The 16,859-nt window shown below is 37.8% G+C and overlaps 1 protein-coding gene across 1 annotated transcript in view; it reads right to left on the reverse strand.

Moving 5' to 3' along the window:
• The window catches only part of LOC136874333 (CD166 antigen homolog), a 365,395-nt gene that overhangs the window by 32,345 nt on the left and 316,191 nt on the right, over positions 1–16,859 (reverse strand). The window contains exon 7 of the mRNA XM_068227726.1: positions 234–409. Coding sequence (XP_068083827.1) covers positions 234–409 — 176 coding nt within the window. The remainder of the gene's footprint in view (positions 1–233; positions 410–16,859) is intronic.

Genomic DNA, 16,859 nt, shown 5'->3' on the forward strand with positions numbered 1-16,859 from the left:
ATGGAAAACCACGGAAAACCAACTTAAGGGCTACCGATAGTGGAGTTCGAACCCACTATATTCCGAGTACTGGATATTGGCCGCACTTAAGCCACTGCAGCAATCAAGCTCGGTCAATACGGAACTGAATTAGAGATAACTAGCAAGTGGTGTGTAGCAACTCCACCCTCCGCTACCTTTCACCTTAATGACGGTAGGGATGAATTTGATTCGTGCATTTAACCTGTACTCACCGTGATATGATGGGCTATTAATGAGGACGTGGCGTCTCCTGGCCTCAGTAGTACATGTTCAGTGAGCCAGATGGCTCTGTCAACACCAGGATTGGCACAGAACTCAACTTTAAAAGTCAGGTCCTGACCGGCAATGGCAGTTAACGTCTTGTTGGACGGGTACACGGCTGGAGCACCTATAAACATAACATAATCTTGGTGAATCCTCACATTCAACATTGCTTTTCTAGAATTATGAGCAATAGTGATTGTTTAATGGAGTGATTCGCAGCATTTTCCGTAATCAAAATAGAATATTGTTGGGATATTCTTCTATTTTGAAACCACCGATTATGTTCATAATGTTATCATTAATTAAAGATGCACATACTCATGTTAATAATAATAATAATAACACGACAATAGCAAGCACAATTAATTCATTATCAGATAAATCCGTGAACTTACGGCTGTAATATGACTGATAACAACACAATATTCTATGTCCTCCAGAGATGTAGCCAAGGGGGTTACTGTGGGTTTAGACCCCACCCCTCATGAAAATTTTACAAAAGAAAATAAACAGAAACTAACAATAAACAAGTGGCAGGCGACTGAAAGTATTGGCTCTTTCGAATACTCACAGAGGCAAAATGGTTAAACCAACAGATCTCTTGAATCTATTTTCTAACAAACCTCGAAATTTGGATTTTACAGTAGATTGTCACCTGAACATACCATTCACCGTAAAGCTATTCACTTTGATCATATTGTTTCTGTTCTGTATTTTAATGTTAGATTTTGTAGTGTGTCGGTACTGATATCTGACTATTCATGTCTAAATGGTAAGCGTACTGACCTTTGGTCACAGGGGTCCCAGGTACGATTCCCGACAGGGTCGGGAATTTTAACCTTAATTGGTTAATTTCGCTGGCAGGGGGGCTAAGTGAATGTGTCGTCTCCATCATCATTTTCATCCGCATCACGACGTGCAGGTCACCTACGAGAGTCAAATCAAAAGACCTGCATCTGGCTAGCCGAACTTGTCCTCGGACACTCCCGGCACTAAAAACCATACGCAATTCATTTGTATCAGTGTTCTTATGATACTCGTGCATGCGCGCACCTCACAATCTTAAGTAACTTCATTATAGTTACGTGCCAGCCCCGTGATAACCCTTTTCGGTACTTCCAGGAAAGGGCAAGTGACTAAGACGTCCTTGGATCTCCCGGCCGGCATGTGGGGTGGGACCAGCCTCTCCATGTATTGTTCTCGTCGGCCGGCTTACCTGTGAGTTTCTTGGATATTCAGCTGGAATGTTCTGCTTCTAGCCACCTCGCTAAAATTCTGGTTCAAATCACCCGAGCTATGAAAAGGGAGGCTAGCCGCGGACAGACAGTCGCTGTTGGGCTCCGTTGTGGAGTCACGGTCAGTGTTGGGCTCCGTGATGGAGTCAGTGTAAGACTCAGTGTGGTGGGGTTCGGTGGCTGAGCTGAGGGCGACCAACGTGTTGGCTGTCGCTAGTGTTCCAACGAGGTCTGAACGAGGAGCTGTTGTTGTAGAGTCGAAGAGACCAGTGAGTGGATGGGTTGGAGAGGACGGAACGTAAGACTGCATTTTGGGTTTGCGTATTTCTGTGGACTGAGGCTCGCCGTGAGTCAGCGAGGGAAGCTGCTATCGTGAGTGTGAGGGTAAATGGACCTGTGATAATGTTCGCCGTTGTGAGTATCGTCCTGCTATTGAATACTGTTGAGCTGTTTTGCTGTTCACTGCATGCGACTTTGTGAATTACTGGACTATCTGTGGAGTCGAACCAACGAACAGTCATCGTGTGGCGTGTGGCCCGCAACCCTGTGTACAGATCCAGCTGTCTACACATGGCCACTGTATGAGTTGATTGGACTTGGGGAAGTGAAAGGAAGAATTAACCGACCACAGATATAGAAACGGGCTGGATTACCTGCTGTGCCGTAAGGAAGACGGACTTGTAAGCAGACAGTAATTAGTAAGTGTGGCCATTCATATCTAATTAGAATTTTGTGTCTGTGTGTGTGTGTGTGTGTGTGTGTGTGTGCGTGCATTTATTGGGTCATCCTGAAATAAATTACAGTAATGAATCATATGAAGTTTAATTCATAACATTATGTTCTATCATCATTTTGAAAGTGTAACACCCATCGGTCGATTCTGTCTATGCTACTGATGTCCTTTAAATCAACTTTTGCCAGATTTATGTGTAACTACACCACAATTGAGGAAGTGTTAATTATGTATGCTTCTTCGAAATAACTTCATAATCTTCTACCCTCATTATTGCTCTTAATGATATTGACTTCTCATTTTTACCTATACGATAAAATTTCTGAAAGGGTTTCTAAAGGATTTTCTTTTCTTTGGAACCATCTAGCCAGTCAGCCGAAAATCGGGAGCGATGAGCTGGAGCATTGCCTTTCTGTAGGTACAGGTCGCAGGCCTGCAGGGTGCTGGGAGTGAGACTATACAAGGATACATTTGATCCATGATCTTGAAGGGCAGAGGGAATTAAATGGCATGCAAGTTTATATATACATATGCACACACTGAAATGAATTCTCGGTAATAATAATAATAATAATAATAATAATAATAATAATAATAATATTAATAACTTAAACCTAGAATTGCAGTGAATTCTCACCCACCCTGTGCAATACAAGGTGCACCAGACTCTTCTCATTCGTCCTCTTCTTCTTCTTCTAAAATAATGTCCTGTGATGACATCCATTCTTTTCTTCTGTCAGATGTTCCCCTAACAACCATTCATCTGCATTATCTCTATATCATCTTATTTCTAGACATTCGCTTACTTTTAGTCTCTAGAGTACAGCTTTCAGTGATGTTCACAGGAAACTTTTATGGCTAGGCATGTGCCAAAAATCTATACTTATCTTGCTTGAACAATGGTTACGAGTTACGAAACTTCTTTGCTCGTTCCACTCGTTCAAAACTTTATGTTCTTGAGTTCCCATGTGGCTAGTTCTCAATAATCTTCTCTACGTGTACATTTCTAATACATCTAAATGTGTATGTCCTCATTTAGAAGAGTCCTACTTGCAGCAATAACCTCCAAACCAAAGTCTTAATAAAATGTTTAAATTAATCAGTTCATTATTTATTTATTTATTTATTTATTTATTTATTTATTTATTTATTTATTTATTTATTTATTTACAGTGGAAGGCAGCGAAAAGTTGCCTGACTATGCAGGGAGCGTCGGGGGAACCGATTTCCCACAACCCATTGCTAGACTCACTGGTAAGCGTGGGCAGGTATTCATTTGCATTACGGTAGACAGAAATTATTAGTTAAGAGTTAATAATTAGAAGTTGAAGACTAATCTGTATCTGACTTTCCATCAAAGCGGCTGTTGAAAAGTGTGTTCATCGGCGTAAAAAAATAGTCCGAAACACTTGTTGTATTTCTACGTCTGAAATTTCACGTATCAGTCATTGAATTTCATTCTCAGGGCTTCAAGAGTATGCAGATTGTTCTTGTATAATTTCCGCTTTAAAAAGATGATCACAAAAACAATTACAGATACTTATGCCCGTTGCTCACGGTCAAATTTTTGGTAAAATTATTTGACAAAAGATTTGACAAAAATTTCTTAACATCTCTCATCAAATATGTTGTGTTGTACACGGTAAAATATTGCTTCAAACTCATACCAGTGCCATCTGTTGGTCAAAACTCAGAATTAAATTTGTTTGGCCTGACCTCTGTGGGAATAGGTTCCAAGTACTGAAACTGATTGTTTTGCTCTTTGGCTGTCAGATGAGCATGTTCTACTCTCAGTGAATAAATCACAAATGCCATCAGTACATAGTATACAAATTGCAGCTTTAGTTGCAATAGCTACATGTGCAGTTATTAAAAGGAAAAACAGTAGGAAGAGGAGAGCTATAAGGTGGTGGAGCAGACCTTGGGTGGGATGATGGAAGGGGATTGTTATCTTTAGTCCAGAATGAATTGAGGTTAGAGGACATTGAATCATACAGGAATTTCTTAAGGGTGAGTGAAGGGAACTTCGAAAAATTGCTCCAGTTAGTTGGACCTAGAATAGCAAGAAAGAGACAAATATGAGTCAAGCTATGCTAGCTGCAATGAGACTACAAGTAACACTGCGATTTCTTGTCACTGGTGAATTATATACAAACCTCATGTATGCTACAAAAATACCTTTTGGTACCCTGGCTCGTATAATCCCTGAAACATGTAGGGAGATAGACAATGCATTAAGGAAAGACTATTTGTAAGTAGGACTGTATATTTATTAATAATGATATCACAACATAAGAGAATTATTTTATTTTATGACATATTTTACTCCACTTCTTCCAGTAGAGCCTCTGTAAGTAGGTTCTGTATTTTTTGTTTTGTTAAAATTGAAGGGTAATTATTTCTGTCAGTATGTTAATTATGACTTCCTTGATATATTTAGTCTGTATTGCAGCAGAATTTTCAATTTTCTTGTCTTTTATAGCAATAATTTTGGAGCCACGTGGTTCTTACTAATTCATTGATTTCTGTGGTTTTACTCACCAAAAACTGTATTTTTGCAAAATAAATTACAGTATTTCAATATGCAAACACTTCATAATAAGTCACAGAAATTTTAAGAACCTTGAATATTAAGTATTACAGTATGACAGTTGATGTTATTCACTTCCAGATGAGGTGTTCACATTATTTTCTCTTGATTGGCTGGTTATGTTGTTGTAATTCCACTTGTCAGTGGGAGGTACCATTACATCCCAAAATTTTGCTTCCTTGATGCGCAGGGCTTCTGGATACAGTTTCTGACTCGCGTGAGGAAACTTTGGAGTACTGTTCTTTTCCAAGGGAGGAAACTCTAGTAGAGAAAAACCTGATGCATTCATTGAACATTTAACAGTTCCACAAAATTCTTCACTATGAATAAACAACCGATATTTTGAAATGTAGAACTTCTCTTTACCTACACCAGTAACATTCTTCTTGAAGGATTCTTCAAAAGTACCTTTATAGTCTAGAAAGCTGTCTCTCTCAATTTGTTTGACAACAAATTTTGAGCTTGACCCTCTTATGAGGGTCACATAGTCATTAGGAACATACAGTCTTTCTTTCTTCCGTTTTTCTTTTTCTACTTTTCCGAAGCTTCGGCACCAGTGACGATGCACTGAACTAAAATCGATAGAAGAATCAGGAGGCTCCTGGAGCTGCCTTGTTCTTGCATTAAAATTATGATGAATGCTATCTCCATGTGGCTCCTTTTCCTTTGTATCGCCAATGAAATTCATTGGAGTTGCATGGTTCTTGCATAGAAATGTGCGCCTATTTGTTTACATTCGATATATGTGAAAATGTCCATTTTGACGAAAACTGGAGCTGCCTGGTTCTTGCGTCCAACCCTTCAATTTTCACTCTTTTGTTTTTTATTTGACGGAGTTCACAAGCAATGTAGTTTGCAAATGTTTCCTCTGAATCTACAGCTGAAGCTGACATGGATGCTAATACCTGACTAGCACTTGCCAGCACTTGGTCCTCAGGTGAAACCTTTTTTCTTTTTCTGATTGATGTACCTGAAAAGTGGAAAATCCCTCATATTTTAAAAGTATCAGTAATGAAACCACGCTTTCCTAAGAATGTTATTTTAAATTAAATGCAGTAACTCCATTTTACTGGATATATAATGTTTTGTACCTTCTTTTTGTGGAGGCTGGTTCATCACACTCTTTGTGCTAGAAGCAGGTGTGACTGTGTCAGACTCCTGAACTAGGTCTACCAGTACCCCGTCATCATCTAACGCTATATCATCCATCGTCATCATGGAGCTTCCTTCAAAATTCTGTAAGGAATTAATTTTCATTTCAGATTCCAGACACAAATGAAAAATGGTTAAATATTGCTCAAGAATTTGAAGAGAAGTGGAACTTCCCAAACTGCATAGGAGCAATTGATGGGAAACATATTCATTTTGCAGCTCCACAATCAAGTGGATCACACTATTATAATTACAAGGGCACAAAACGCATTATTTTACTAGCAGTGGTTGATGCAACCTATAAATTTATTTATGTGGATATTGGAACTAATGGTCGTGTAAGTGATGGGGGTGTGTTTCAGAAAAGTGATTTATCTTCAGCAATGCATGACAGAATGCTGATCATACCTCCTCCTCGTCAGCTGCCTGAATCTGACAAGGAGTTTCCCTTTGTTTTTGTGGCTGATGATGCTTTTCCACTGTCCATAAACATCATGAAACCCTTTCCCAACGGAGTATTGACAATGGAGCAAAAGAAATTTCCATTGCAGGTAGAGTCGGGTAATGTGTGTTGTAGAAAATGTCTTTGGTATTATGGTTAATGTATTTATAGTTCTCTTAAGGGACACTGGTACTGAGTTTTTCCCAATAAACGGTCAAAAATCGTAAATCTGTTTTTTTTTGCGGGAAAACATTATCTGAACCATTAGGAAGAAGGTACCAGAAATTTAACCTGATCCCCCCTCTCTTATAGGCTGGGCAGCCATTTTTAAAAAGCGGTGCGCCATGCTTCCAGCCTCATAAGCTGGTTCGGCACGCCCCCTCGACACTCCACAATGCATTACAAACTATTCTTCCTTTCAAAAGGTATTTTATGTTTGAATTATGACTTTAGTGAAGTTTGCGTTTTAAAAACCTAGCTTGTGCTGCCATCTCTGGTGTATTTTGTCAACTACATACGAGTCAAAACAATTTTTATAAAATAATTATAAAACTATTCTTATTTATTTGATGTTATATGCTGCTGAGTTTCACAATATTAGACATTGTATTTTAGTGTCCAAAGTAATCCCATAAACTATTACATTACGATAATCCTGCGTATTTATTAATTCCTTATGAGTTTGCAGTACCATGTGCTGCCTGTCTGAAGTTTGCTTGTGGATTTGTTTGCAAACAAAGTAGTGTTCAGCCGTACTAATTTCCATTTCTTGGTAAAACGAAAATGGATACATCAAGCTCACGATGGTATCCCTCTAAAGGAAGATCTAATAAAAGGAAAAAACAACTTGAGGCAGCTCGTGAATGCCTGAGTAAGAAAAGGGAGTTGAAAAATCAGGTAGGCCAAACTGTTGCACAGTCTACTACTGATTTAGAACCTAGTTGTAGCAATACTACTGTTGAACTATCTACCACTAATTTACAGCTTAGTGGTAATAATGTTGCTTTTCATAACAGATCTATTGAAAATCAATCAAATCAAACTAGATCTGAGCAGAAATTATCTGCAGTTTCACCTGTCCTGCTAGGTCAGAGTGATTCGAGCTACGTGTTAATACATAGTGGCACTCTTCAGGATTTATTGAAAAATTTGAAATGTCCTGAATGTGACCGTGCTAGTCTAAATGTTGTGGTAAAAGATCAGCTTGGTTTGGCAGACAAGCTGCATGTAATATGTAATGCATGCAAGCATTGTACCAACAAGGTGTATACCAGTCCTAGGGCCAAAGTACAGTGTAAATCTGAAAGACCTCCCTTTGATGTCAATAGAAAAAGTGTAGAGGCCTTTCTAAGTATGGGGCTAGGCCATAGATATATGGAAAGGTTCTGCATATGCATGGGTATGCACTGTATGAACTCCAAGATATTCACCAGCCACATGAATGGCCTAGCCACAGAGGTCAAGGATGCAAAAATGAAAATGCTTAGGCAGTCCAGAATGATTGTTTGCAAAGCACATGAGGATGTTGATTCTTCATTAGTGAATGCCAGTGTCATAGACATTGCTGTGTCTTATGATGGTACATGGCACAAGCAAGGCCATACATAATTGTATGGCATTGGCCTGGTAGCTGATATTTTAACAGGACTGACCATTGACTATGAGGTTTTGTCAAAATTTTGCCACTATTGTGTCACTATTGCTAATGAAATGGATCCTGATACACCAGAATTCATGGTGCTTTCAGGGTATCATAAAAAGAGTGGTGAATGCTGTAAAAATTATGATGGCTCCTCAGATTCAATGGAGGTCACTGCAGCTGATATAATGTGGAGATCTCTTCAGGAGTGCAAGATGAGATACACCCCTGTACTCTCTGATGGAGATGCTAGGACCCACCAGCACCTGAATGAAGTTTCCATGTATGGTAAAGGTGTGGAAATAGTAAAAGAGGAGTGTTAACCATGTGGCAAAGAATGACCACAGCAATTTTTAAACTAAAAAAGGACACTAAAGACCTAAAACTGGGTGGTCGTGGCCCTACTAAACTGAATTTAGAGAACATAAAGAAACTCACAAGTTACTATAGTCAGGTCATTCAGAATCATTTACCAGATGTACCTGCCATGAAAAATGTAATATATGCTACCCTGTACCATTACAGGTCTACAAATCACAAACCAGAACACAAAAAATGTCCCCAAGGAACAGATTCTTGGCGCTTCTGCAATAGAAGCATTGCCCGTGGCGAGACTCCACAGAGCCATACCAAGATGTCTGTTCAGTTGTCTGACAGCATGTTATTGAGAATTTTGCCTGTCTACCAGAGACTAGCAAGCAATGAATTGTTAGCTCGCTGTGTCAGGGGAGGAACACAAAATTCCAATGAGTGTGTGCATTCTCTCATTTAAAAAAATGTCCAAAAGATATTTTTATTTCTAAAAAAGGCTGGACTTGGGAGCATTTAGTGGAGCGTCTGAGTTCAATATGGCATGCTCTGCCACCCATAAACTGAAATGTGTGCTAAGAGGGGAAGAATATCCAACAGCTTCCTCTACAATTTGTCAGCGTCGTGATATTGCCAGAGTAAACGAAAGCAGGTCATTGGTTAAACGAAGGAAAGGGGTACCACGTGGCATAAAATCAAGGAAATTGCAACAGGAAGCTGCTAAGAAGAAACAGGAAGGGGAAACCTACAAATCAGGAGCATTCTGAACCTTCAGGTAGGCATTCACTGTACCATGTCAATATATAAAAATGAAGTTTTCTCAAAACTACATTTTTATATATTCAAAATGTACCACATGCATCATATTTTGTCTGAAATGGGTGAAATTTTCCATTTATGTTCAGAAATAGACAGTGAACAAAGTTACAGAGCAAAAATTCAGGTTTCTTTGTTCTGAGTAAAGAAAAATAAAAATTTGTAGGAAAAAAGCCATTAAATTTTAAAAAAAATTTATGTGTGATATTAAAATTTATTAAATTAAATCTTTGAAGTTACTTGAGATATCTTTCTGTAAAGTTCTCAAGCCTGTTTGGGGGTATGTAATATCAAAATACTAACTTTTTGTTATCAATGCTAATGCTTGTGCTTGTGGAAGATTTTGATTAATACATGATTAGCAAAAATAATGTAAGTAAAATGCATACATTTTGAGAATTAATTGAACAATTTCAATGAAATGTTGTATACATGTTAGTTTCTAAGGTTAAAGTCAGCTGTCAGAATTTCAGGAAGTTTGGTTCAGAAATATGGAAGTCTGAAAACTCAGTACCAATGTCCCTTAAATAAAATAAACCTGTCAGTGGACAAGGTTGGAGCTATTGTTCAAGTCACCTGTACTTTGCATAACTTCCTTCTGGAATAGACCAAAGCAGTTTACATGTGTCTGAACAGCACAGATCAGGAAAATATAAATGAAGGAAGGCTGCAGCATGGAAACTGGAGGAACAGTCAGTCAATGGAAGGAACTGAGGGGCGAAGTGGAAACACAGCAGCTCAAATACCTCTGAACATAACAAATAATTTTAAAGGTTATTTTAATGGAATGGGACAAGTGAAGTGGCAAGAACACTGGGTGAACAGCTACCGATTTTGAAGGCAGAACAAACACTTTTTTGATTTCACTATTTGCTGTCTTGTTTCATTTTTGTTAATTAGTCTGATAATATATATGTAAATATAATAAAGTATTACTTAACAATTTTAATAGATCTAAATGACATGCAGCTCAGTAATGCAGGTGTTTGAACTCAGTAACCAAATCATTCCTACAATTACATATGGCAATTGTTACTTCATCTCATTAGCACCACTAGCAAAAATAGAGACCAATATGATTAAGAAGCACCAACATTAAAATCCCCCTACCCTTCTTCTCACATGAAACTGTTACAAGTGTTGCCTGCACTAAAACGTCTAATGTTATTTTAATGAACAGCTTATACAATAGCAACCTTAGAACCAAGCATCAGTGATTTTGTTCTCTTAAATAAACAATATTTCAGAAAGGTTTCTTTATTTACTTACTTTTCTAACTTGCTTCTTAATTTATTCTGCTTCACTTTTATAGGATATTTATAATGATGATCATTAGAACGCAAGTTATTTCATAAAATGATTAATATACTTCTTATTCAGTGCACTTACCAAGACTGTAGACTCAGTGAATCCATCTTCACTGAGCTGTGACATGTCAAGGTTAGATTTGCTACTTCTTGGCACGATGTGGTCAGTAAGAAACAGCAGTCTGTCATACCACACAAATGATGGCCTATATACATCATCGGAGCTCATTCCACTCTTCAGTTTGTTAACTTTATTCCTGAAATCGTAATGTTAATCCATTAAAACACACACAGTAGGCCTATCTATAATAAATACTGCTGCTTAGAAAACATAGGCCTATATATGAATGGCTAGACCGAACTTGAGATAGAACATAGATTATTCAAATAATTTATCACAGGCCGAGTACTAACTATAATAACGGAACAATCGTCTCCCAGATCGTAAAATAATAATAAAGTGAAGGAATAATACTGCACTAACCTTTCGTTGTTGAATTGTGTTCGTAGGCCATTGACCTTGGACTTCACTTCTGAAGAATCCGTGTTTGGCCGGACTTCACACAGTGCCCGCGCAATTTTTGCACCGCATCTCTCCTAGCATTCCTGTTATACAGTGGAGACTTAACTGCATATAAACACGTATGTTTCATATACTCTTCAATTAAAATTTCGACTGCTTCTTTCGTCCAGCCTGACATGTTTGTTTACAACTTGAGCTTCACAGACCCGCTACCAGATCGCTACTTCATCTCATACACTGCTGTGATTGGCTGTTGTATCAAATAATTTAATGAAAATAGGACATGCTCTATTTGACCATGATTTGACAAAATACTTTATCAAATCAGGTGTTCCGTAAAATTTGACCGTCAGCAACAGTCACTCCTTATTGAACAACGAGTTGTTCAATAAATTTGGTGAAAAATTTGACCTTGAGCAACGGGCTTTATACTATATTTGTGAACGGTTCTGTCACACGAGTTCTTCCTTACGAGAAATGTCTCACTAGAAATATCCATTGACCAAAATATTCCTCACAATTCTGGTAGCTAACACAAATAACGTTCAACTAGTATACTGTAGGATTGCAACACTAATAACGTACTTTCAAGAATAACCCCACTCATAAACTAGACATTCGTTCCGTAGGCTTACCAGCTAACTATGCTCACTGCGCTGCCTGACCGCGCACTTTATCCCCACCACTCGGGGACAACGAATGATTTTGCCCAGTCCACCTACGCGGCAGTATCGGCGTAAGTGCCAGAAAAGTTTGTTGCCTCTTCCTATATTATATATTTTATATATGTATTTATAAGTGATAGAGGGGAATCGGGTAATATGGAATGGTCGTCCAATATGGAATACCACAATATCTTGCCTGTAAGGTATTCCTCTCAGGTGGAAACTCGTCGAATTACGGTAAATGTTCTCATGATGCTCTGTATTTAGTTTCGACATGCTCGTGAGTGAGGTTAGTGAGTGGAGTAAGAATATTTGTTTTTGATATTTGAAAAGCTTTTGCAGGTAATTCTTTTAAAGCTTTTATTAATTACCTAAACTGAGTTTAGTCCTGGGAAATCCAATCTTACATATTGTACAAGAGTTGCTTATATTGCTACACCAGTGTAACTTCCTTGTTGTGCAAAGTTTATGGCATGACGAATCCTTTAATTCAAACATGGTGTGTCGGGATATATGGAATACTGTTGTAGTTTCAAAGTAAAATGACGTTTAAAATTAATTAAATTGCATTAATCCTGGTATATTATAACATTTAACTACCTATAGATCTCAGTTTCTGCATCTGTGACATTTGTCACTAATGAACAAGTGACTGTAAAAAGAAAACTCTGAATAAGTGTATACAGATTATTATTTAAGTTAATTACCAATTTTATCCTTTCGATTTTTTAAAATTTCTGTACGTCCACCCGTAAGAAAGTTCCTTAAATATAACTGAAAGAATTTATTGAAGCTTTATTTTAATTTACATATTATTTACCCTACTATTCCATACTAGCCGACTATTCCGTATTACCCACCAAGTGCAAATTTTTAAAAGAAATAATTTTGACGTGAAGACATTAACAATTTACAATTTAAAAATATAGAGAATCTTGGCTAATTATTTGAATTTTCAAACCATATTTATTTATATTTCATAACTGATGTCGGTAGGAAGTTATACTGCCAAAAGTAAATGGTATTCCATATTATACGACTCTCCTCTATATATTTATAGAAAATGAGAGCATCTGTCCAGCATTCCGGATGACGACGGGGGTCCAGAAAAAACTTGCTCGATTACAAATGCATGTAAAAACCTAAAATAACACTCTCCGCTTATAATCGAATGACACAATATTTCAAAAATTGCCACGTAGACGGTAATGCAAAATACTCAGCGAATCTTTCAAAATATTATCAATGATGCCATTTATCGCATTTTCAGTAATGTCAAAGTCTTTGAATATGGCTACACGAACTTGAAAGCTGTTCCCCGAGATCCGAAGAACCTTACCACCCATGCCTTTGTGTTCAGATTCTCTCTCTCACTGAAGTGAAGTATGCATGGATGTTGAATAGCCGCCTTCTTCTCCTCGATAACACGAGCTCCTTGCTGGTTGTTCTGTTCCATTCGCATCGTGGGGTCTAAATTGTCCCAGTCTTTCTTTTGTGTTAGTAAAAATTGTATTTGCTCGACGGTTATTGCCGTCCTCTGAAACACAGTGCATCTCCTCGTAAACTTTTCAGTGCAGTTTTCATAGTGGTATAGCTATTGAAGAGCGTAGTCTATGATGGCGAGAGTTTCTCAACAATTCGTCTTTAGAACACTTCGCCAGCACATGAACCAACGTCTCCATTTCTTCACATCCTGGATATCTGCACAATATTGTGTGTTGGTTACTTGTTTTATAATGTTTCCAATTTCTGTACACCTACTGTCATCTGCGGTCCTATCGTCAAGATAAAAGTTCTTGCTAAAATATGTAATTTATTTTTAATTTTATTGTTAGAAACTGTATTCTGAATTGATTTGCTAACGGTCGTGAGTTTGGTCTCATTGTTTATATTTAGGCGGAATACTTTTAGAATCTATTCGAGAATGATTTGGACATATTTTGGTGTTTTTTTATTATTGGCTAATATTATGATGACATCTCATTAAATCGTGTAGAATGTAAAATCATTTTACTTGTCTTTACTTCTATTATTATTTATCTGAAGATTACTTTAACCATAATCAAATATACAGTCAGATATTAAAAATTTGAGGGCAGATATTTATCCCTAAACTTTCAGTAAAATATAAGGAAAAACCACGTATACTTGGCTGTGTTTAGAACACTTAGCAATGAATGAAGTGTGCCTGATGAGTATAACTTATTTGCACGAATTCTTGTATGAAGTTAGGTCACCTCTGATTTCATCTTTACATAACTTTGTCTTGCGGCAGTCAGCAAACATGGCCTGTGTTAACGAGGTTCCTCTAATCTAGAGTCGTCAACTTCTTTCCTCTATTTCATTTCTGCTGTATGAGCTGTTCTGGCTGAGGAGAAATGGACGAGCTATTTGAAATTCGCGTCGTGTGCAGCCAGTAATATTACAGAGGGTAGGCGTGGAAGATGAAAGGGGTGGGATACTAAACAGGGGTGGGAGATACAAGACAATACGTCGATTGGCCCTCAAGAGAGAGAAAGGTAAAACTAGGAAAAGTTCTCTGCATACCAAATATGGAAACTTCCTAGGTTATTACTATACCTCGGATTTGTAGGTGGTAATATTGTGGTTTACGTGGAATTTACCTTAATAAAAGGTTTAAAAGCCGAATCATTTGATTTTTAATTTTCCACCGAGCGAGTGGCTTCGTGGTTTGGGCTATGTAGCTGCCAGCTTGTATTTGGGAGACAGTGAGTTCGAACCCCACTGTCGGCAACCGTAAAGATGGTAAAGGTTAGAATCTAAAGTAATTTGGTTTGTAGGAAGTGTCATGCAACCCGTTGTACCATAATGTAGGAAGAGTAGCATAAATTAAAGGAGTTCTATATGCTGTACCCCTAATATCTATGCAAATCCCATAGCATAACCGCTGGATAGTGTAGGGTATACTTGTTACTGGCTTCAGTAAGTTTGCATTCTAACCTATCAGCACCTAATAATCCGGACTCTAGTTATTACATAAATTATGCAACCCATCTGACAAAACAGAGTTCATATTGCCTACGATATCTCACAAAAATCGAAGAGAAGCATGAGCATATTTTTACCTTGCCCCAGAAGTTTCCTTCGAAAACATGGAGCTACAGCATTGTTGGCATTCTATGTATTGTACTTTTGTAAACTAGGAAAAATGAGAGAAAATGTATTTGTACATCACCCATGCCTTAATGCATGGAAGGACTTGACTCAATGGATTGACGCCTAACGGTAAGCCTCCCTAAACGTCAGAGTATAGAAACATAAATTAATGGTTGAGAGAAAGGCAAAAAAAATTAAGAAGAGTAGTGGAGCACACGAGCCCTCCATCAACATACTTATTCTATTCATTTATAGAGGAGGGAATACACTTAATGAAAGAAAAGCAAGTGGAATACGGAATAACAGTTCGCATCTCCATTGTACCCCGTTTGCGATGATACTGCAATAGTAGTCGACTCGGAGAAGGAATTTAACAATTTGCTTTACGTCGCACCGACATTGACAGGTTTTATGGCGATGACGGGATAGGAAAGGACTATAAGTAGGAAGGAAGCGTCCGTATCCTTCATTAACGAATAGCCCCAGCATTTGACTGGTTTGAAAATGGGAAACCACGAAGCCATCTTTCCGGCTGCCGACAGTGGGGTTCGAACTCACTGTCTCCCAAATACAAGCTGGCAGCTACATGGCCCAAACCACGAAGCCACTCGCTCGGTGGAAAAGTAAAAATCGAATGATTCGGCTTTTAAACGTTGTATTAAGGTAAATTCCACGTAAAACCACAATATTATTTACTGTAAATTAAAAGAAAACATAAACAACCAAAAAGGCAGAGGGAAGGTTAAAATAAAAACTGGCTGTGGGAGTTTAGAGATGCTATTGGCTTTTTCATAACACTGACTCAGACGATGTTTTTCGTGGTTTCCCAGTTTACACCGAGCATCTTAAATGAAGGCCATGATAGCTTCCGGCAATGAGTTTCGAACCCACCATTTCCCGAATACAAGTACACAGCTACTTCATCCGAACTGAGGAGCCACATCACTTGATGAGTTGAGGGGGAGTAAGACAGTTTTGTTATCATGGTGGTATTAATGAGAATAAAATAGGTACCTTAGTGAAATCAAAAATAGCATACCAAAGGCCAAGCACAGTTTTGAAAATGAAAAAGTAACTTCTAAAAAACACATCACTAATGATACAAAAAGAAATTTCTGAAAAATCTTTCAAGTGGGTCATTTTAACATACCTGGACTTTGGGAAGGCGTAAAAAAAGCAAGAATCAGGCAGCAGAAATATGGTTGTGGAAAAGTCAAGACTACAGCCTTAGAAAATAAAACTAATAAGTATGTTCTGCAAAAATTAGGAACAAAGAGGGGACTGTTAATGGAAATAGGAAAGAGAAAGGCGGAGTTCTACTCAGGCACGACAACCTACTTCACAATATCCTTGAAGATATGTTCTTGGAGATGGAATCGGGAGGACGACAGAGGACATCTGCCTGCGAATCATGATCAGCGAAATGGATTGTGGTTCTCACGTATACGTGAAGAGTAATACCGAGAATAGAAAACTGTGGCTGCAGTGGCAAGAGAAATGATTACGAAGACTTAACTCACCTGCCTTGCCATACATGTCAACAACATTATTAATTAATTAATTTATTTATTTATTTATTTATTTATTAGATACAGCCTATGGAGGGCCATTTTACACTAATAATAATAATAATAATAATAATAATAATAATAATAATAATAATAATAAGTTTAAACACGTATAAAAGATAACAAAGGTATAAACAACAATATTAAGTAACAACAATAAATTAACAATTTTAACAGTAACAATGTAAACAATGACAATACAAGTTCTTCTTTTTTACGATTTGTTTTGCATCGAACCGACAAAAATAAATTTTATGGTACCTATGGGATAGGGAAAGACTAGGAGTGGGAAGTAAGCGACCGTTGCCTTAATTAAGGTACAACCCCATCATTTATCCGGTGTGAAAATGGAAAACCACAGGAAACCATATTCAGGTCTGCCAACCGTGGGGTTCGAACCCACTCTCTCCCGAATGCAGGCTGATATATACATGTCCTGAACCACGGTAAATACAATTCCTTACAGAACTTGTTGCGA

The sequence above is a fragment of the Anabrus simplex genome, chromosome 5 (genome assembly GCF_040414725.1).
Source record: "Anabrus simplex isolate iqAnaSimp1 chromosome 5, ASM4041472v1, whole genome shotgun sequence".
In the NCBI taxonomy this organism is placed as follows: Eukaryota; Metazoa; Arthropoda; class Insecta; order Orthoptera; family Tettigoniidae; genus Anabrus; species Anabrus simplex.